Source organism: Triplophysa dalaica, chromosome 22, assembly GCF_015846415.1.
Source record: "Triplophysa dalaica isolate WHDGS20190420 chromosome 22, ASM1584641v1, whole genome shotgun sequence".
In the NCBI taxonomy this organism is placed as follows: Eukaryota; Metazoa; Chordata; class Actinopteri; order Cypriniformes; family Nemacheilidae; genus Triplophysa; species Triplophysa dalaica.
The window spans coordinates 12,915,316-12,938,354 of NC_079563.1; the positions used below are offsets into that span (position 1 = coordinate 12,915,316).

General features: G+C 37.2%; 2 protein-coding genes across 2 annotated transcripts; both read right to left on the bottom strand.

Annotated features, from left to right (window-relative positions):
- Positions 1–595: 595 nt before the first annotated feature.
- Positions 596–6,124, bottom strand: si:ch211-103f14.3 (zona pellucida-like domain-containing protein 1). The gene is made up of 9 exons (XM_056737223.1): positions 5,914–6,124; positions 5,561–5,745; positions 3,280–3,352; positions 2,810–2,907; positions 2,641–2,721; positions 2,389–2,557; positions 2,052–2,163; positions 1,923–1,943; positions 596–756 (listed from the first exon to the last, which is right to left on the bottom strand). Exons 1-9 carry the CDS (start codon positions 6,064–6,066, stop codon positions 596–598), a joined length of 1,053 nt encoding a protein of 350 aa, XP_056593201.1. The 5' UTR covers positions 6,067–6,124.
- A 5,627-nt stretch (positions 6,125–11,751) lies between these two features.
- zpld1a (zona pellucida-like domain containing 1a) lies at positions 11,752–19,637 on the bottom strand. The gene is made up of 10 exons (XM_056736961.1): positions 19,529–19,637; positions 19,161–19,381; positions 18,483–18,664; positions 18,028–18,100; positions 17,389–17,486; positions 16,913–16,993; positions 16,562–16,733; positions 14,533–14,629; positions 13,962–13,991; positions 11,752–13,667 (listed from the first exon to the last, which is right to left on the bottom strand). Exons 1-10 carry the CDS (start codon positions 19,632–19,634, stop codon positions 13,495–13,497), a joined length of 1,233 nt encoding a protein of 410 aa, XP_056592939.1. The 5' UTR covers positions 19,635–19,637; the 3' UTR covers positions 11,752–13,494.
- Positions 19,638–23,039: the final 3,402 nt, after the last annotated feature.

Consider the following 23,039-nt stretch of genomic DNA (forward strand, 5'->3'; position numbering starts at 1 on the left):
CTGTGATATTCTGGATATTCCTGTGTTGATATTTTATGAAGGTAAAGTAAACAGGATTAATCTTTAATAAATAACACAAAACATTTAAAAAGATATCATTAATTTTTCAAAGAAGTTTAACAGTCTTTTTACCGTGTTCTGTTACAGACAGCGGCACAACATGTGCTCACTGGGACAAATTAGATTCATGACTCAGTCAATACTTTGAAAGCACTTTCATTTGCAAAAACAGAATTATTACTTATTTCCCCATCTGCAGATCAAGCCTTTTTTGTTCTTTTACTCTTCCACTTCTTGCTGTTTACGTCAAACTCTAAAAATGAAACTACGTTTAAACACTTTACAAGTTTCATTTGTAAAGCAATATTGCACTGCTGCGCTTCTAACCCACATTTATATAAGCCTACATCACAATCTTACCATTATCTACGATTAGTCACCAAGAAGCACTAAAGAAAAGAGACATAGATAACAAAAGTTCTACAGTGAGCCCTGCTCAGGCCGTCCGGAGGTGAGAGATGGGCCCTGATGATGCTGGGACCCCGGCTGTCCTCTCTCAGAGTAGAAGCGGGGCTAGTTAAGCTGACTTGGCATTTTAAGCCCTGTATGCTGTTTTTGAGGGGCCAGGGTGCCAGTATCTCTTGTAGAAAACGGTTCCCATTCCCACAATCATGATGAGAGCAAATGCCAGGATCCCCACAGCGATCCCAAGACCCACCGAAGTGTCAGAAGGTCTTTTTGGGTTGATAGACACGTCTGAAAGCAAACGTTTGGGATGAGACTGGTAATTGAAAACGATACAATACGTTTATTTTGATTTAGGAGAATCTACATGTGACTTGTCAAATTGCTTGTGAAGTTAAATCACGGTCAAGCTAAAAGAAGTATCTTGCGCAAGTAGCTAACTAACGTTATCTAAAGGAAGAACAGTTTAAAGTAGCAGATTATATACCGTACCATTAAATCATATTCTAATAAAAATAAAAGTATTAAGCGTTCTATTAATACTATTATTACTAAATCAATGTAGTAGTAGTATACTTGTAAGGCTTGTGAATGGCCAAATGCCCCACTTGCGGCGCAAGAGCGCATGCACGCAACAGGAAAGAAGAGCGCAAGTGTGTCCAATGTCTAAAAATGCCAATGATCAGTGCTCTTAAAGCACACTAAACCCACACTAGCTTGAAAGATGCTTCGGGCGGTATTAAGGCTAAGCGTATCCCATCATGCATCATGTTCTGGATATGAATCATGATACTTTTTGCTCGGTTCTCGCAAGATTTTGCGGAAAGCTTTCCAGTGTATGTTATACTCTAGAGGTATGTATTTTGTAAAACTGCTTTTTATTTATTGCTTTTTTTTCTCACTTGCTATGTGTGTCCTATTGGGTTAGAAATACTTAATGCTCACTTGTGATCTTCAAACCCACTAGAACACTAGGGCCAAAAACAGGAAATACATCATAAAGTGGTCAAGAGCAAAGACCACAAGTGGAGGTATTTGGACGCAGCCTAAATGTTCCCGTTGTTTAGGTTATATAAGTATACTTTTAAGTATATACTAATATTAAGTCAAGCAAGTGTAATTTATGAGAAGTACATAAACGTTTACTAATAGCACAGTAAAAAAGTATGCTGTAAAAGTAAGTAGACTTATAAGATGACTGCATTTTAATACCAAATATTTTGTTTGTGTTCATCTGAATAAATAAAGTCATATGAACTTGGGATGGCATGAGGATCATTAAATTATGAGAGTATTTTCATATTGGGGTCAGCTTTTCGTTTAAGAATTTTTGGGTTTTTAAACAAATGAAAGTTGTGACAGAATTAAGGAGATCATTAACTAGTTACATTTTCTACAGATGAATTTAACTATAAAACAACTTAACTACAAAATACGGAAATGCAAGAGTAGCTCACCTTCCTCTTTTGATGCAATAACTGAAAAGAAATAATCATAAAATCAGCATCTCAGATGTAGAAAATGAAACTCAGTCACTTCATATTTTTGGTTACAATTGTAGCAAACATGTTGTTTAGGGAACATACTGTTGTCTGCACGTATGATGATGGCTGGTGATGTGATGGTGGTGGCGTCCAAGCTTTCAGGAGAAGCGGTGGTGAAGTCTCCCTCAGCTCTCCTCCTCCTCTTGCGACAATTCTGTAAAAAGATTCAAAAGATAAAAGTGAGTCCAAACTGAATTTCTTTATACAAATTATGGCTATGAATGGAAATAATTTTCTGGCATTCACTGTGTTTTGTAATGCAGTGCAGGAATAGTATGCCAAAAAGGGCATGTAGAACGTATAATTATCATATTACGACTAATGGCTGTAAATGGGGGTCCCAGAACACATACATGTGTGTGTGCATCATTGTGTTTACCCTAAATGTCATGCAGGTTGTTCTTTCACACAGTCGTGTAATACAGTGCAGGAAGTATGTCGACACTGTCTGATTCTGCTGTTCTGTGAAACGGAAGGCAGGAAATGAGAACCGTGCGTGCTGCATCTCTCCGTTCACCAACATTTTTGTAAGACGATCTCTGGTACATCTGTACAGAATCAAAATCAGACAAAGTTCCCCAAATGATATTTTAAAAGGATGATTTATACAGGTTGTGTTGACAAAACTTACGGTACAAAGAGGTTGAAGTAATTGTCTGTAGTGGCTAATTTTGAAACGGAGGCATAGCATCTGTCCAGCAATACAAAGTACCTGTAAAATACACAACAGGCATGAGAATCAAATACAAAATTGGTACATGTACAAGGGAAACAGTGATACTTAATGACAGGGGTCTTACTCGGAGGTCAGGTTGTTGGCCTCTACCTGCACAAACACATCTGTCCTGAGCTCAATACCGAGGGAAGGCATGGTTAGAGGTTGAGTGTAGTTTTCATCCTGAAAAGCAAAATGAAATAAGCTCATCTGGTCCAGCAAAGCTCCATTAACGCATCACAATTCAAGTTCATTGGTTCGAATTAGCATGTTTTTAAAATTTGAATGGCGAAGTCACTTTGAATAAGTAAATTTTATGTAAATGTATTGAAGTCCCAGTGTATGAAATTTAGCAGCATCTAGTGGTGACGTTAGGGGACCCGCGGTGTATGTAGATAGAAATAGGTAATAATAACGTTACGCTTCATTATGTTAAGTCTTTATACACCTCTGAAGACATAGTTATGTATGTTATATTACATTTCTGTCAATCGATCCTCTAAAAAACTACACACTGGACCTTTAATGGATAAATGGGAGGCTGGATTGTCTTACACTGAAGAGTCGGAGGTTCAGAGTGCTGATGAAACTACCATTATTGTCTTTCACAGCAATCGAGGAACCCGCCCTTTGGAAGAACAGACAAAGCTCAATTTAAAATAGCTGGTTTACAGTGATCTGGAACTTTACATAATCATAAACAAATATTATTATTACTTTTGTATGACATATTATTATAAAAGATTATATACAGTAGAACTGTCATCTGGTTCAGAGACTGACACTAAAAGTCAAATGTACTGTAGTGATCAAAAGTAATGTCTAATGCAAATATTTGTACAATTTGTTTTAGATTAAAACAATATATGATAGATTAAAACAACACAATTATGGTACAAAATGAGAAAACACTTAATTTGCTGAGGTATTTATTTTAAGTGGCAAAAATGGTAAACTATGTCATATTAGTGAAAATTGGTTTTATTCTAACATACAAAACAAAAATCTCACAGGAAATAAAGCATATAATTATGTATATTAACTACAGTTCTTCACTTAATAACATTTTGTCAATCCTTGTTATTTTAAAGCCGGTCTCCTGGGTTTGGACTTTTCAAGATTTGCAAATGCTTTGTCTTTAAATTATTCTTAAAGTGGAGCTACTTATCATGCCTTCAAAATCTTCAAAACAAATGTATTCATTTAGCTGTTTTTTACGAGAGCTATGTACTTATGGAAGCAAATAAGAGACATAATGTTTTGAAATTTAAAAGTCTATGAATACTTGATTTTGAATTATTTTACTTTGGAAACCATGTATCTGAATTTATTTGTTTCAAATTTGCCTCTATGAAATTTAAATATGAAAATTCTTGATTTCCAATTTAAAAACCTGAATTTAATGCTCACAAATTAAGATAAAAAAAAAAACTTACAGAATTTCAGATAAAATACATTCAGATTGATCAAATTTGATTGCTCTTATTCAGATCTCAAATTTCAAGTTAATACTTTTCAAAGAAAACATATGTCTAATTCGACTGCTCAAATTCAGATCGAAAAATTCAAGTTAAATATTCACATGGTAACATCCGGGCTACCCAGGATAGGAAAAACAGTTGAGCCCAGAGCCCGTCTCCAAATGAACCGAACCATTGAACCGAACCATTGAACAGAACCATTGAACCGAACCATTGAACAGAACCATTGAACCGAACCATTGAACAGAACCATTGAACAGAACCATTGAACCGAACCATTGAACAGAACCATTGAACCGAACCATTGAACAGAACCAATCAAACGACGTCGGGCGGCCTATCAGAGCACGACAACCTGACTGTCTGTCATGATCCAAGAAGAGGCCAAGGCACGGATATTAAACCTGTAAAGAAGATGACTTCTAGGGAAAACGAAGGCGCTGTTTGCTGTTTATGTACAATCAGACTCTACAGAACAAAAGTATGTTGTTGCTAATTATTTTTTGGAACTATTATTATTATTATTTTTCGACCGACGTTGGTTCGATTCATTGGTTCGGTTCAATGGTTCGGTTCATTTGGAGACGGGCTCTGGGCTCAACTGTTTTTCCTATCCTGGGTAGCCCGGATGTTACCATGTGAATATTTAACTTGAATTTTTGTATCTGAATTTGTGACCATTAAATTCAGGTTTTTAAATTGGAAATCAAGAATTTTCATATTTAAATTTCATAGAGCTAAATTCGAAACAAATAAATACAGATACATGGTTTCCAAAGTAAAATAATTCAAAATCAAGTATTCATAGACTGTTAAATTTCAAAACATTATGTCTCTTATTTGCTTCCATATGTACTCACTGTCACTACGACTAAACTCTTAAAAAGGTGCTTCAAAAGGTTCTTCGAGTACATAGAAGAACCTTCTGGTTCCATAAAGAACTTTTAACATCTGATGAACCTTTCTGTATCACAAAAGGTTCTTTGCGGCGAAAAAGGTTCTTTAGATTATAAAACCGTTAGATGGAGATGATTCTTTAAAGAAACTTTGACCGAATGGTTCTTTGTGGAACCTACAATGGTTCTTCTATGGCAGAACTTTTTAAGCATCTTCATTTTTCAGATGCAAATCTGACATGTGTGCCTGTACCACTGTGCATCTCATTGTGAATCTGTTGTAAACAAATCATTGATTTTTTTCACCCTTCCCCTGAGGGCAAAACTAATGTGCAATTGAATTGAACGTTGCAAGGGTGTGATACACCTAGACGCTCGGTCCCAAAAGACCGAGCTAGTCAATGAATTGTATAACCTGGCTTGTTGTGTCGTTAGATAAGTTTGTAAACGGGTACTTACACATCGATCTGAGTGTTGTTGATAAGGTACTGCAGAGGATAAGCACAGGAGTAGTAATACTTCAGCTCAGCGTTGTACGTCACCGTGCCTGTTGTTATGTCATTCGATTGCACAACTCCGCTGATGTTGACCGTCTCGATGTTTGAGAACTCAGAGAATATGCCTGTTCCTACATTTTTGATAGTCTGTGGAGAAAATGACAAAAACAGTATCAAATGTGGACAGATGTTAAAACATATATGGGTCATTCATTGTATATCAATAAATGACAATGAAAATGGAAATGTAACTTTTTTTGGTTAGATCAGTATACAAGACAGCATTTTATACCAGGATTTAAAGCTACGACTCACAAGAAATTTGCTCCCGCAGGAATTGGTCGAGTTGAGTGGGAATCTGAATCGAACCACAGGGGGTGAGACTGTGGCATCGACGGTGCCCTGGCAGCCTGGGTTATTCATGATGTCATTGATGATGAGCTGTGATTCGTTGTAGCCGCTGTACATGACAGGGCACAATCTGATGGCCAAATCGATGTATTCTGTTCCACATTCTACAGCTATGTCTGTGTATTCTGTTGCGATAACAAACAACAGTTAGTTACTATCAAACTAGTTGCTAATGCTAATGAGCTCTAGTTTAAACTTAACATGAGCAAAATGTTAATGGGTAAACATTTACTGAGTCAGTGATACAATGAGTAAAGCTACAGTTTTAAAAAAATTCAGCCCCAAAAATTTTAGTAATCCGGCAGCTGGGGCACCAGAACAAAATTGTAAAAGCTTTTGTTAAGTCAAATGAATTGTTTTTATATTTTGCAATCAGCTTGGTAATTCGCAGTTTACTTCTGAATAAACTTATTTCAAAACTGTGTGAATATTCTTTAAAATAAAACTGTAAAATTTCATTTTTTTACATCCCATCTTATCTGCCTCTGAAAGTAGCACTACTTTTTACGATTCAAATAAGTTTAACGATGAAACAAAGCAAGTCAGTGCTGTGTTTTATCACAGAAGCAAAACTCTACCTGGCCGTCTGTATTCCGATCCACAATTGTTCGACGTCAACTGAATGCTGTTCTCGAAGCAAATCGCGAAGAGGAATAGGAAAATATTGAGGAGAATACATTTCTTGTGGCTTGCTGAATTTGTACCTGTTCACAAAAAATAATATCCAAACACAATAAGTTAATCACCACCGGTACATCCTGAAGTCAACATTGATAAGGCAAGAAAACGTATCCTCCATTTAGTCCTCAAAACAGACACACCTCGTATCAGAAACTCCATGCTGCGCTTGGCTTGAATAACCTGTGCCTATGAGATCTTCTCACGATCTACGGATCCCTTTTATAGAGCTGAGTCTTTTGTGAGGGAGGATAGAAAATAAGGTCACTGGAGTTTGGCGTGTCCAGTGTTCGGGAACAGCCCTTTTGTGGATGAAGTCCCATCGACCAACCCCTGAGGGTATCTTGAGAAACTCTACACACCGTAGGCCTTCAAAGACATGCTGTTGACAATGGCCTGGTTTCTTTGTTTACTTACTTAAACATAAGATCTCTTGGCATATTAATATACGACCTCACAGGGTAAGTGTCGAGCCCTCGGGGAGTAAGAAGGATACCGCGATGGCTCTTTTTCACCTTGGTTTAAGACTATGTCAGAGATCCTTATGGTGGTCTGAAGGTAATCCAAAGAACACAATGGACGAAGGTAATAATGCAGCCGCACATGATTGAATGGCACCAAATTGAGTAATGCACACACACAATGATGCAAAAAAGACAGTGGGGCAGATGAGTTATACTTTGTGTAGTTCTGTTTTTTGCTTATTGTCTTGTTGCCAAGGTAGCGTGGGTTATATAGGATGGGGTGTTCCTTGAGAGCCATATTAAGATGTGTAGCTTTTGTAAACCGATTGGTCTAAAACAGTGAAGGAAACTGTACTCTTCAGATATCAGCTGATATCTGCATTATTATGTTAAGCTTGACACTGTAGATGAAAACAATTGTGATTCCTTCCAGGTGAAATCTACACAGTTTTTTGACAGACAGTGTAGAAAATATTCAGCGGAATAATTTGAAACAAAAAATTTAATTAAACAATGTCAGAGATCTTTTAAGTTGATCTGATGGTAATTCTAGGAACCACAAGTCTAGGAGAAATACTACTTCATAAAAACTATAAAAAGCTCACTGGTCATTTTTGTTTTAAGGTCCAATGTGTAATTTTTTGGAGGAGATGCAGTAAAATATAGATAACTATGTTCAGAGTTGTGTAAAGAGCTTGCATAGTGAAGCATTATCTTTTTATTAATGTAGAATGAGCTATTTCTATCTACATACACCACAGGATATCTTTGTCCTTTGTCAGCCGCCGTAGTGCTTCAAAAAGAGGGGAGGGGGGTTGTGGAGTGAGCCGTTGGTTGCAATTCACAACCTCACCACTAGATGCTTTTAGATTTCATACACTGGACTCTTAATTCTTTGAACAGAAACAAAATCTGAAAATGTCCATTAGTTGATTACCGTAATGAGGGAAACATTTCTCATTGTAACCCCATCATAGCACATTCCTGTTAGGATTCATGCCTTTACAGTACATCTAAATTGAGTTTTATGAGATCATTTGTTAAACGCAAATAGTTTACTTAGAAGTCTTATGCTCTATGTTAACGCATCAAAAGCTCCAGTAGCATGATCCATTTTTGGATTGGAGACGAGCCATTTAGCCATTAAGCGCAGCTAAGTGGTGTGAAAAGGTCACTGGATTATTGTGTAATGATGTGGCTCTGCTTAAAGCCTTAAACTAATCAATCTGTTTCTACGCTCTCTCTCCTTCTCTGGACACACTGAGCTAAAGATCCAGATAAATCTCAGGTGAGTCTGTGGAGAATCACTGATGGGTTTGATAAAGCTCAGGTGTTAGCTCTTACACTGTCAGATACCTGCTGTGTGTAATATCTTTGTCCAACCCGTTCCAAACTGATCTCCTTAGAGCTGAATGAAATTCAGTCATCGTCAAAGGTTTTATACTCTCAAACTAAGTGCTGTATTACAGTCCGGACTCAAGACGTTTTTTTTGGTCTCGGACTTGTCTTGGACTCGTTGGTATTTGAACTCCGACTTGTCTCGGACTTGGTCATCGGTCTCGCCTAATGTTCTAGTTGGTCTCGTCCGAGTCCAGCAATATGTGTTTTATTTTCTTCTTCAAAACAAAACATTGATAGAGCAACATTCTTGTGATGCGAAAACAAATGATCCGAAAGCTGTTGCAGACTCAAGAACGACTCAAGAACGAGAGCTGCGCGTGCTCATAAGTTCTGTTTTCACACAGCAGTCCAGCTCAGTTTGTGCTGTTGGTGTAACTTATTAACTCTGGTATATTGGTTCATTGGGACTTTCATGCATGCAAGAAAGTGAATAACTGAATTTATTTGTTTACGGGAGATGCTAAACGAGAACGATTTAGCTGAAATGGTTTAACCGGTTTACATAAAAAGAAAGAGCCGATTCAAATGAACCATTCGTCCGCAGCTCGAATCAGAGAGCATCAATCATTCATCAGGCACGATGTCAGCAAGCAGTGGCACAATACAAATTGGTTTCACAAACCATAAAGAATTTATCGACAGTGCGCTTAAAAGAAACATATGGGACAACATCCAATTTCGTAAGACACCTGCAAAGGCATCACAAAAAGTTAATGCCATGTTTCAGAGTTAGCATTGCAGTTTGAGTATTTTTTTTAAGTTTAGAAAGTAGGGTTTAAAGATAAGATTGGTCGTATTTTTATTGTCATTGTGATATGAACATGTTATTTAAGGATGGGCACCGAAACGTGCTTTTAAACGAGCCGTGGGGTATCTGCTCTTTCGAACACGCACGAGCTAGGGCAGGCACGCACGCACGCACAGACGCACACACACGCACTAAAGTGTTCAATGCCTAACCTTGCTGTTAGGAGCGCTGATAAAAAAGGTTCCTTAAAAAGTAAAAAACAGTAACACTTCGGCTTTGTGACTTTAGTGCTATACCTAAAGTAAAAATAAAATAAAGTAATCTCATTTTATCTGCTTTGTGATCATTACGAACAATAATGAAAATGATTATCTTAGAATAGAAAATATGCTGTCTCTTGCATCACATAAATGATCAATAGTTAAGTATGTGGTCTTGTACTCGTGATTTTTTTCTGTCTTTTTCTTAACTGTCTCAATTGGACTCGGTCTTGACTTGGACTCAAACCTCTTTGGACTCGGACGTGACTCAGTCTCGACTAGTCCTGGTCTTGGACATGTCTTGAACTCGACAACAGTGGACTTGACTACGACCCTCCACAACCAAAAAAAATCTTAAATAAATATGTGCCATACACAATTTTATAAAGAGGAAATCCAACTGAATTGAGTAAACTCAAATAAATACATGCCAAAGTAACTTGAATGAATTACTCGTTATGATAGGTCACCCAAAAAATGAACATTCTGTGATGAATTACTCAACTTCTAGTTGTTCCAAATCTGTATTAATTTCTTTGCTCAGTTGAACACACAGATAGTTATTTGGAACAATGTTAGCAACCGACAGTTCTGGGAATCACTTACTACCATAGAAAAATTTAAGTGGTTGTCAAAGGTGCCTCAGAACTGTTAACTTTCCTAAATTCCTCAAAATATATTTTTTTATGTTCAACAAAACAAAAGATTACACAATTTTTCATATGGTCGTCAAAAGTGCCTCAGAATTGTCGGTTGCTAACATTCTTTCAAATATCTTTCTCTGTGATCAACCAAATAAAAAAATGTATACGGGTTTGGAACAACCTGAGGGTGAGAAATTACAGAATTTTATTTTTTGGGTGAACTTTCCCTTTAACTAGCAAGCAGAAACAAATACTAACATACTATGTAAGTTTCAAACTGGGTTCCATGTTGTCATATAAAATGTGATAGTTGTTGTATTTTAAATATATTGCCCCTTTAATAGTTTCAATGTAGTCAGCCAATTTTTAACAGGCTATCTATGAGTTTAGCTTATCATCTTTTAATGTTCAGCTTGATTAGAGTTTAACAACGTTACATTATGTGTTCACTAGCTTTCCCAGAACAGGTAGTATATTCACTTGACATTTTGTGTTCACATTTAAGCATGTTTTCCATAAAAAAAATGTTTGGTCTATTTGTTATAAGGATTCAGATTGGTGGGTTGGGCTGTTTTACATTTGTGTTCTTAGGTCACTGATAAATCCCCAGCACTAATCCTTCAATTCTATGCTGACATTCAAGCCTTCTGTGGAGATGTAAACCGGGAAAATTTATGTGCAAGACAAAAGTGGATCTCTGTATAAGAGACACACACTTACATTTCACCAAGGAAACAAGCCAGTGTTGACACCAATACAGTAACAGTACTCTTACTCTCGAAAAGTCAGATGTGAATACAAATATATTGATTTCATGATATATTCTGTAGTATTGTACATTAAGCGTAGTCCCCAAAACAGTGGTTTTGTCACAGTACATGTCCAATAAAATACATGCTTATAACATTGTGCTTTATTCAGGTGTAAATTCTGTGTGCATTTAAAACATGCTTTCGCTTTCCTCTTTTCTTTAATCATTTTATCTTGTTTACCTGCAATTACAATATATCACAAACACACGGATTTTCCACAAGATGTATTGTTTGTTTTTCATATCCAGAGATTAAAGATCCCTGCCCTTTTTACCCAGTATTCTTTAGAATAAATTGGTCCATTCCTCAATTATGCCCATTCATTTTCTTCGCCAATGTCACAGGCAATAATGGCGAAAGACTTCAAAGGTCTCGGCTCTTTGTTGAGCTGGCGGCCTGATGGCTACGATCATTGTGAATAGGTATGTGATCTTCAGTTTTTAGCATTGAATACAGTGAAAGAAAATATTTTTCAGACATTTCTCTTTATTGCTTAGGAGACTCATAGTAAGGGAGTCGGGATGATTTTAATGAGAAATGTTATCTGAAATATTATTTTAGCACTGTTGTGCATTAGGATCAGGGTATTTCCCCTTTCATTTGATTTCATCTAGATATAACTGAGATATTAAAAAGTTATTTTTTCTTGTAGGTGAATGAATCGTGTGTGTGTGTGTGTGAGAGTTATACTAAAATATAAAAACTATTTGCAGGCACACATCTGGACTTTTTTATTGTTAAAAATGAATAAAATCACTACCCAATAATACAATGGAACAATAATGTGTGTTTTGGGGATAATACACAGAAGCTGTTACGTTTAATTATGGTGTCATGATTTCAATTGAAATATTTGATCTTTAATACAAATAAAAAAAGAATCTTTAAAAGCAAATATACGAATACGTCAAACTAACTGCTAATACTTATTAACATTGAACTGGTATCACAGAGACATGTGAATACTAAGGAGTAAAAACAAACGCAAATTAATTCAAACTAAAAATATCTTAAATAGTTCTCATTCAGCACAATCAAATAGCATACTGCATCTAGGTTGCTGTTCGATTTAATTAGATTCGTTCCCTATGGTGTCTCTCTCTCTTGTAACTCAAACTAATTATTGCAGAGAGTCATACAGTGTCCCGTGATCCTTTGTGTCATTCTGATGAATAGACTCTTCACATTCTATCCTGTTGCCTTTAATAATCTCACTGAACTAGAAATATGTGCTAGACTGATGTATAAGATACCTCTGCTTGTTTTCCTCGTGTAACCGATCTTAAACCCTGCAATAATACGGTTAAGGGTTGAGGTATGACTGTAACTTACTGTAAATGCACCCACAGATTTGGATCTTTTTGCTTTAAAATACACGTATTAAACATTTCGCAGGGCTGTTGATCAATAAAGCTGCAATGCATACATTTTTTGGTTAAAGGGGTCATATGGTGCGAATACGTGTTTTTCTGTGTCTTTGGTGTGTTATAAGTTGCCCGTGCATGCATTAGACACGTAAAATTGCAAAAATGTCGGAACAAAAGACACATTCTAAAAGCGAATGCTCTTTCAGACCTGCCTGAAACTCCTCATGTAGCCACACCCCCACAAATCTATGTCAGTTCGTGGTATGATTTCACTAAAACCGCCAAATGTATTCGCAAGTGAGGTGGGCGTACATATCATTACAATTACTCCCCCAAAAAATTTTCCAAATATGGTAAGTGGTGTTAAATTTCAGTCACACGTTTGCAGTATTCGACCAATCACTACGCACTAGTTAACTGGCCAATCATAGCACACCACGCTTTTCAGAGCGATGAGCTTTGTAAAAAATCCAAGCGTTTCAGAGAGGCTGGAGGAGATACAAACATGCACGGTATGAGGAAAATACAGCGTTTTTGAACCTTAAATCATTTATGCACATTGCATTACATCTAAAACAAACCATAATATTTTTTCAGCAGTGTCATGTCACTCCTTTAACATAAACAAAAATCGGCAAAAAATTAACAAAAAGAAAATGTCCTCTTACCTTACCCTGACTTGCAAAATTATACTTAAAATAATGTTTTTTTCTATTGACTTTAGCCCATGTCAAGATAAGTATGTAAACTGCAATTGTATTTTTAAAACTGAGATGGCGATGGATATGCAAAAATAACAGTTTGCAGCTTTAATCTACATGTGCAATTACATAAAGTGTGATAAAATGATTAAGCTTTATTTTATTTAGTGTTTAAAAATGTATGCTTTTTTAGATTAGAAAAATTGTGGTGCCATTGTATAGTTACAGTGAAAATAATAGCCGTATTAATGTTGGTCATCCTGTTGGGCAATCAGGCTATTTTATGTACTGTATGCTAAAGGATGTGAAATCTAAAACTAAATTATTTCCCTGTATTTCATGATTGTGTACTGTAGGCACAGAGCTACAGGTAATAGGTATTGTTGTATTGTTCAGTTGTGTGTGTGCCTTTAGCTGAATGCTGGGTTGTGGGCTACTGACAGAGTCGGTGGCGTTTGTTTCCCCTTCAGTAACTTTATAGACAAGATAAAGAAGCACATGCTCATAACGCCAAGGATTGCGATGGTGGAAATCAAAGCACTCGTCACTGAATTCATTTTGAATGGAGGCTCACTTGACTGTCCTGAAACAGAAAGAAGAAAACACACAGTTTTAGAACGACTTCATATGTGACCCACACTCTCTATAACTGCATATTGCTTAACCATCTACAGTATTAACTTCTCACTGTTTGAAACCCTACAACTCATTTTAGTTTAGCCTCTCCATCATCAGGTGAAAATATTTCATTTTCCTTTGTATTTTCAGGAAGGGAGTAAAGTGGGGTTGTATCATGCAGCAGAAATTATACGCCTCTGTGTTAGAAGGATTTCGCTCCTTTTTAGAAGAGCTGAAGGGGAGGAAGGAGGAGGCTTACCTAGCTGGGAATTATTGGTGGGAGTGTCGTCTGTGGACAGAGGAAAATTGATTTAGTGATGACAAAGCGATGATCTCACAGAAATGTGTAACTATGTTACGAATTGGCATGAATTCGTATGATGGGAACCGTACAAAAACATACTTTAGGTAAAAAAAAGCAATAGTGACGCATCACCCCTAAACCCGACTGTCACTGGAGTGAAAGCAATACTGTACTGAGATTGTAAGAATTCATACGAATCTCATGAAATAGTTACATAATGAAGTTAAATAAATGCAAATAGAAACAATATTTGTGTTTGGAATTTGGGAGAGCTTTTGTTAGTAGTTCACAGAATGAAACAAAAATGATAGCTTTACCTACAGACATATCTATAAATAGTAAATTCAGAAAAACTGAAAATAATTTTAAATGGTCTCTTTTTTTTCTAGCAGCTGTACAAATTCACATACACGCAAACATCTGAAGTTTACATAGCAATAATATTCAACCCTGTAGCCTTTAAACGTCTAAAAAAACAGCTTTACCAATGCTTTTTACTACTGGAGCTACAGTTGGGTTATCATACCACTTCTGGTGATGATGGGTCCTGCAGTTATGACTGCATTGTCTGAGGCCGCTCCCGTTCTTTCCGATACATCCCTTTTCTTCCTTTTCCCACAGATCTGTCAAAACAGTATTTATGAGTGATACATAAACCCAGCTCCAGCTAGTGTATTTAGGAACATTGTGAAAATCCAATGCAAGGTCATTTATCCAAGGTAAAGTATTGTAAATTCAAGGTATACATTCTGTAAGACGTGCTCTTCTTTGGTATCAAACCAATGATCTGAATACATGCTGTTCAGTGACATTATTTAGTCCATTTTAATTTGTTAGTTCACTAAATACAGCATCGCAGTGAAAACAGTGACAGTGTGGTTCTCTTTACAATAAGTGAAAATAGGACTATTTCTTAGCGATGTGCTATTTACAGTAACCAAAAATAGCTGTATTTTCCTTGGATAAAGTAGAAATAGTAGTTACATGCTTTTATAAATAGTGGCAGATAACGTTACTATTTGCACCTCAGTGTTGTTGTGCATTAAACATTAAGCAATAATAACAGTGTAAATCATTATATTTAAAAAAATAGATAATAAAATGATGGCAAATAATTGAGTTGTTAAAGCGACCGTGCAATAGTGAACACCTGAACACATAGACACCGAAAACAGCACGTTTAACAGAATGCATGAAATGTTTGTTCACTGCATTTGGATGATGAATGTTATATAAACGGTGGATATAACGCTGGATTTGGAGATCGTCTGAAACTGATATATGGAGCCGTCGCAGCGCTAAAGGATGTCGGACATGAACCGCATGCGGTGAGTGAAACTGATGTCTGTGTTTTGTTTGCAATGGGTGCCCACATGGTTTAGATAAGCCTACCCCTCTATCGTACAGCTTCATCTATCTTTTATAAATGTGATCAAACTAAATACTCTTCGAAGATATGAAGTATGCAATACCTCTCTATAGGAACTCAAGATAAACATGAGATTGGCAGAAACCTTGTGTGTTACGGCCGCTTTAAAACCCTACACCTACCCCTTGCCCTAAACCTAAAATGAAAAAAAAAAATGAAGTCTTGAAAACAAATGTCTTTACGATCTGTAATGTGATAGAAAAGGTAAAAGAGGGTTTTCAGCAAGAGGTGGATTCGAACCCCAGTCTCCCGTACCAAGCTTACACCACTGGAGTCGCTGTTGGAATTGGTGTTGTTCTTACACTTTCTCTATTCCAATCACATATTGGTGGGCGGAGTTAGTGCAAATTGTCTCTGCCAGCCAGGCGGACTAGTGGTACTCAATGCAAATAGACGCTCCGACACGGTAAATGGTCGACACAGTACCTTCACTAAAAGGGCTGTTTCAGCCAATTAAATCTTGTAAAAGCAACTGCAGATTTCTTGTTTATCAAATTATCAATAGCAGCTCAAGAAAGATTATTCATTTAAGATTTGATGCACACACTCTTGATATAGATATAGTGTTACAATATTTTCTTCTGAAGAGAGCGAAGATAATAGGCACGTTTGTTTTCTGTAAACTCAAACAGACCTGGTCACTTAACGCACAAAACCTTAATAACGGCGACAATCGACAGTCTCATTAGACAAAACGATGAGCTCTTAATGTCACCACACAACAAATAATTAACAAACGGCGACAATAAAAACAACTTCAAAAGCATAAATGAAGTCGGCAGAAAGCAAAACAATTCTCTTCTGATGGCACACATAATTTATTCAATGCATGCTGGGACCTAACAAACCCTTGAGCAACGTTGCACAATATGAAGTTGTTTGTTCTGACAACTCTTTTAGCCCAGCTGGGACAACATTTTGGGAAATATTGTAAGTCTAGTATGTGTTTGGATTTCTTTCTTTTGGAAATTCACATTTCTTAGCATCTGTGACATTGAAATCCCAGTGTGCTTAAGTAAAGCTTAATTGCTTTTTAGACTGCGAAGTTGTCATTTATGTGCACATTTTCTCTGACTGTTTTTCCTCAGTAAATCTCTAAATTGGTTAAAGTCTTGAGCATCCTTACAGGCAGAAGCATGGGGCAGTCATCGGCTCGGCAAAGCTTGGTCACACAGTGAAGAAAGACGGTGGACATCTTCTGGTTCTTGTGCTTGACAAAGCGGAACACCTCAAAGGAGAACCGCCCCATCTGGCTCTTTCCGTTCTCAAATACCGTTGTTTGCGGGTCTTTATCACATCTGCTGGAACAGAGACATGGAAGCGAGGCATGCTTTATCATTTCTCTTACACATGCACAGACAATTGTACGGTTTGTATAATTCACGTTGTACAAATTCACCTCATAAAATAGTTACGCTTTCCAGTAAGATCAGGTTGTACGTTCTTATCAGAATAACTGCGGAAAAAATGGAATTACCCAAAGAAAAGGTCATAACGTAGAACATCATTAGGATTCCCGGAGGGCGTCGTGTAACAGTAGTCCATCAGAACATTCCACCTGTGAGGAGTGACATGCATAATTCAGAAGCACTAAAACACGGATGTCTGAATAGGAAATGGCCCATATAGAACCCAAGTGATATGTCTTATCTCCACACTGAAACATTAACAATCTACTCCATTCACTTTAGTGGCGCCCCATGCCTCAGTTTTTGGTCAATTAAATGAGGAAAGCAGTCTTGCATGTATCAGATCATTGAGGGACGTTCTGTAACAATGCATTGACACAGTTTGTCTATAGACCATGTGTCTGTCTCAGCTTACATGCCTTCCTCCATCAGTTTCAAGTAAGGTTTATGGGTAAATGGCCATTTGGAGCATTTCAGCATTCAGAGGTATGCATTTGGGCCTCCGTGCAAGATACACTTGTGAGATATGTTTGTTAAAGTTTACCTCCTGTCTAGGTTAGAGGCTTTTACAGCAGCAAACACGCGTGTCTTCAGAGTAAGTCCAGCCATGGGAATGGCGAGATGCTGGATGTATGAGGAGTCCTTGAAAACACAACATTACAGATTAGGACCTAGTACGTCCCAACATATAAATCATAGATATAAAACATCTTTATTTGAAAGCATACACAAAAATTCACTCAAGCCATTTTTTATTTTGTTTACTAATAAATCTGGTGACCCTTATAATATTGCTGCTGTAGCTTCGTATCTCCATGTTTCGTGATTTATTATGTTTTGCCATAAACTACAGTTTGACAACACAGTATGTAATCATTTTAAAGAACAGTGTTTTTTCCATTTCCTGAAATACAGCAAATTTGGACATATAAGGTTTTAGAAGGAAAGCAGCAATATAATATAATATAATATTCTATTATACAATGCAATAATAAACACTCTGTTTGGGGGTGTTATGCAATAATGAACCATTGAGGGTATGTTATATGCTTTCTGATATTTCCTTTTCTGATATGGTTTTCTACACAGTTCAAAAACTTTTAAACATTAAACCATAAAACATATATAGTTCTCAATTTATAGATAACTAAAAATGGCCTAATATGATTCCATGTGTACTCACGTTGTACAGGAGTAAATTCAAGGTGCTGATGAAAGTACCGTTGCTGTCCTTCACCGATATAGCTGCGGCCGACCTTCAAACAAAAGGAGCCATTAAATACATTATAAGTATAGTTTGAAGGCCAATTAAAGTCTGAAAGGGAAACTTGCGTGTTAGTTTTCCCTGATTTACTGCCTGATGTCCTTGTAATCAACTGTACATTAAGTTTTATAACATATACGTTGTGCATACTAATTTCAATATGCCTCACCATTTAGCCTGTTAAACCTTTAACAATGAGTGCTAAACATTTTACAGCTCGCAGCCTGTGACCGTTTTATCTTCACTGAAAATATTGTGAATAATTAGCATGACTTTTAAAAAAGGACACAAAAATGGATCGGTATTAAGTCTAAGCATGAGCAAAACACAAGCACATTCCTTAATGCCGTTCTAATGGGATTACGCCGACTTACGAAGCGAGCTGCGTGTTGTTCACCAGGTATTCCAGAGGGTAACTACAGCTGAACTTGTAAAGCAGTCCCGGCAGGTAACTGATGACTGTTGGGGGATCCGGAGTGTCGATGTACCCCGATATGCTTCCAATCTGGACTCTTGAGATGTTTCCATAGGCATTGGGCCCCTGTGCTGTAGAGACCTACAAACACACAGACATAAGGAAATGTGAACGCTTTTCCAGTTGTTTATTGTCTCATATACAAAATAACAACACATGTGGTGTGTATTGCGTGTACCTCCCTAGTCCTAAGCAAAATCCTTTCATAAGTGTCTGCCGTACCACAAGCAAACAAGATAAATGCAACTTACCAAAGATGCTCTTCATTCGATACGCCTAAATATGAAGACAACACCATCTTTACTGTATTACCTGTATTGTTCCATTTAATGAGTGGAGGTGCAATTTAAAGGGACAGTTCACCGAAAAATAAAATTCTGTCATCATGTTATTCCAAATCTGCATAAATTTCTTTGTACTGATGAACAGAGAGAAAGATATTTGGAAGAATGTCAGCTCTTGGCTACCATTGACTACCATTTTCTGGGATTCAATCCCATGACCCCTGGCATTGCAAGAGCTTGATTTGAACTATTTTTCCGTCAGCAGGCCTTTAAAATAAAGCCCATTGTCTTACCAATAGTGAGTTTCCACAGGCCTCGAGCGTGTTAAGACTGATGCTGAACAGCACGACTGTGGGGAAAGTATTGTTGTTAATGAACCCTCGACAGTGGGCATCACCGTGACGACCATTCAGTGCCAGATCAGTGTCGATGTAGCCAGAGAAAAGCACAGGGCAAAAGTTAATCTTCAGTGTTATGGTTTGCACTCCACAGTATACGCTGATGTCCCGCTCAGCTGTGGAAAGAGAGTAATACCGTATTCAATAAATCACACACAATACATTCAATCCATGTAATCCAATAAACTACAAACATGTTCAATGCAAATATCATTTAAGTTGCTTAAATGCTTACAGGGAAACATTTGCTCACAAGCACTCACCGGGAAAGCGACTGTGAAAGTTAGAGTCACAATTAAATCCATTGAATTGCGCGTTGACTATTAAAGTTTTACTTAAGAGCAGAAGAATCACACATAAAGTTTCCATTTCAAAGCCTGAGGAAGACAATCTGTGAGCAATTTCTTTGGATTCATCAGAAAACGCTGATCTTTTTCTGCAAAAAGAAAAGATAGAAAATGAGACTCTTCAAAAGGTAATTTGATTGTCTTGTTCTGTAACTACGCCATTCAATTTGCATGATGAATCAAATGAAAATGAGAAATGCGATACATCTGTCTGTGCTTCTGCCAAAGTCTGTCGAAAATTGGAAACCGATGATCCAAAGTGCCCCTTTGCCATCCAATATTCATAAATACCGATACAAGATTTGAAGACAATTCAACACCCCAAAATTGCACAGGTTATTCGGGTTAAGTAACATATTCAGAATGCTAAAAACCTCAGATTTAGTTCCTTTAGGCATTTATAAGCGACGCCTTAACATAAATTTGGCTTTAGCATCCTTCCATCAGGGTTTTTAAGACTCACCTGCTTCCCTGGCAGCTGTAGGATCAGCGATACTCCATCTGTTCTCAGCTGCAGCGCGAGACTGACTGGATTACCCAGCATCCCCGCAAAACCACTAGAAACATGGCTGTGCTCCCTGGAAAAAAATTAAACATAAGAGATTCATTATTTGAACACGTCAACAGAAAAAGAGCTGTCTGGCAGAACATGGGAAAGTCCATCAAAAGTGAATGTGTTATACAAATCCTTTCACGGGCCCAGAAACATGAGCAGGTTTTGAAGTTTCCCACTCATATCCTTTCTGCTTGATCTTCCTCTGTCAGCGCTCACAAACGGCCCCACGCCGCATGTGGTCTGCGAGGGGGGAATTATCTTTTCATCGGCTCTGGGACTCGGCTCATTGCTGACTGAGCTGGCCTTTCTGTGTGCCAGGACGGTCTGGGTCGAGACCAGGGTTGTCTGGACCCCTCGGTTGCTTTGTTTGGCTGGGCTCCGTCAGCACTTCCCCAGCTGCCTCCTGTGATAGCCGCAGAGACCGGTGTCAGACCTGTCTAGCTGTGATCTTGGGGTCTGTGCCCGTCTGACTGGAGGTCCTGGCCTTACGTTACCTCTTTGGGATTGTCGCCGGAGTATATAGTCATCTCTCTCGAAGACAACCATATGGCACATTTGGGGTATTCTGTTTATCCACACCAATACAGTTCATGTATACAATTCGTTTTCACTTAAGATGGAATAAAAAAGATGGTTATCATCAGGTTAAATATTTATGATTTTAATGCATGTGATTTACTAAATTATAGGGAAACTGAACGGAATAACTGCTCTCACCTGACTGATAAAAGCTTACAGGTGAGCTTCAACTCCAAAACATCATATCAAATATCCACAGGTAGTTATGTTCTGCCATCCTAAAATCATAAATCTGAAAGCCTGTTATTATGGAAACACACTTCAAGCACCTTCGCCAGGACTTGGCTGCTCTGGTGAAGTATGTCTCGTGTCTTGGACTCCCTTCAGATGGAAGGGATTGTAAAGAAGGGAAATTGTTGGCCTAGTAAAGCAATTGAGTCCTTCTGATAACTATCTCTATTTATGCCGTTCCAGCTAATGTCAATCTTTCATTTTTCACACTTGAATTCTTTATATGGAGGCCATATTGTTGTTTATCAGTGTGACTGTGTCTGTGTCTTATTCAACTTGGCAAGATCACAGCTGCCGTAATTATTACGGAATGATTTTTTACATGTATTAATGGGACAGTTCACCCCCAAATAAATTCTGTCATCGTTTACTGATGATTTTCCAAATCTGGATACATTTCTTTGTTCTGATGAACAACAGAAAGGTATTTGGAAGAATGCTTGTAACCGAATAGTTATTGGCGGCCTGTGACAATAGTAGGAAAAATGACAATAGTATTCATAGGTGTCCTGGAACTGTTTGCTTTCCTACATTCTTCAAAAAATCTTCTTTTGTGTTTAACAGATGATTTCCTTTAAAAAGAATTTAACTTTGTAAAGAATTGTTTTCCTACTATGGTTGTCAATGGTGGCCAAGAAGATTTGTATAACTCCAGGATGAGTAAATGAAGACTTTTGGGTGAAATACCACTTGCATGCCTGTTGCTCAGAGATTTCTCTGTAATAGATGGAGACACAGTGGAGTTCTCAAGTATTTTTCAAAGAGTATCAACTTATATTAAATGTGACTATAGTTGTACTATACAAGTAATTCATTTTTTATGGATAACACATCTCTGATTATAATTTGGTTTTGTAAGAATTTGATAATAAGTTTATACAGTAATCTCTGACTTTTGATTGCATGATTGATTAATATGATTTTTTTATCTATAGGAGATGCTCCTACACGTTTACAGGAGTCCTTTTTAAATGAAAAAAGGTGAGACACAAGAGATCTTTCATTGAGATAGAGAAAAAAATGTAGAATAAAAAGATATTTGATGATGGAAGTGTTGAAGACATCTCAGTTGTAATTTTTCTATTTGTGGACATCAATTTCTAGAGATAAGCAAATAACAGCTGAGAAAATTGTCAATTTCCATTTTTCCTATACAGAACACAGAAGAAAATATTTTGAAGAATGTTGGTAACAATAGCAGCCCCCTTTAATTTGCATTGGTTTTGTGTCCATACAGTTAAAGTGAATGGGTACCAACATTATTCGGTTGCTTCCTATTCAGATTATCTCCTTTGTGTTCTACAGTAGAAAGAAAATCGTACAGATTTGAAACAAGAGGGTTAGTAAATAATAACTGAATTTTCATTTTCGGGTGAATCCCTGGAATTTTTTAAGGGAGGATCTCTTAAATTGAAAAGAATTGCGAAATGTTCACATCAAAACTTGATATCAAAACCACCAGCACTGATGATTTATTGTTTTTGAATACATTCATAACTTACTGTACACAATATGATGCATGCACTTCTTGGATGTTTCTGGCTTTCGGATGCAGACTGTCTTGCTTCGTTTTACTATTTCTTTATTTATCATCACTTTATGAAGAGCAGAATTAATTATCTGGGTCATTAGGAGGTTATGGTCAAAAGCTTAGTTATACAATAGGAGGCTGACAAAAGACACTGATAGGGGTACAGTAAAGACCATATCATATCTAACCCTTGTCTAAGCAACAATACTTGAGCATCCTCTCTAATATTTGGATATGTTGTATCACAAGCCAAAATCAGCCTGTAGTTTTGTGAATATGGCTCTTCTTCAACAGGGTACGAGTAATGACTGTTTTTCTCCTGTTGTGTGAAATGCCATCATTTGCTTGGCAAGCAGGTGTCGGGCCCACTGCATCAATCACTGCAGCCCGTAAGGAATTCCTAACTGTGAGCAATCTGTCTCTGTTTTGTTGTCATGGCATTCCGGCAGACAGTGTACGTGTAGCTCAGAGAGAAAAAGGATAAGAGATATAAAAGTAAAATTGCATGGCAAATCAGCGAGGGAATAAAC

Excerpts from the sequence above, each read along its gene's own strand:
- si:ch211-103f14.3 (XM_056737223.1), bottom strand. The coding sequence starts at position 6,066 with ATGTACAGCGGCTACAACGAATCACAGCTCATCATCAATGACATCATG. Across the intron at positions 5,746-5,913 it reads CCTGCGGGAGCAAATTTCTT|ACTATCAAAAATGTAGGAAC; the intron begins GTGAGTCGTAGC and ends TTTTCTCCACAG. Across the intron at positions 2,164-2,388 it reads CAACCTGCATGACATTTAGG|AATTGTCGCAAGAGGAGGAG; the intron begins GTAAACACAATG and ends ATCTTTTTACAG.
- zpld1a (XM_056736961.1), bottom strand. The coding sequence starts at position 19,634 with ATGGAAACTTTATGTGTGATTCTTCTGCTCTTAAGTAAAACTTTAATA. Across the intron at positions 17,487-18,027 it reads TGAATTTACTCCTGTACAAC|GACTCCTCATACATCCAGCA; the intron begins GTGAGTACACAT and ends TGTGTTTTCAAG. Across the intron at positions 13,668-13,961 it reads CACCAATAATTCCCAGCTAG|GACAGTCAAGTGAGCCTCCA; the intron begins GTAAGCCTCCTC and ends TTTCTGTTTCAG.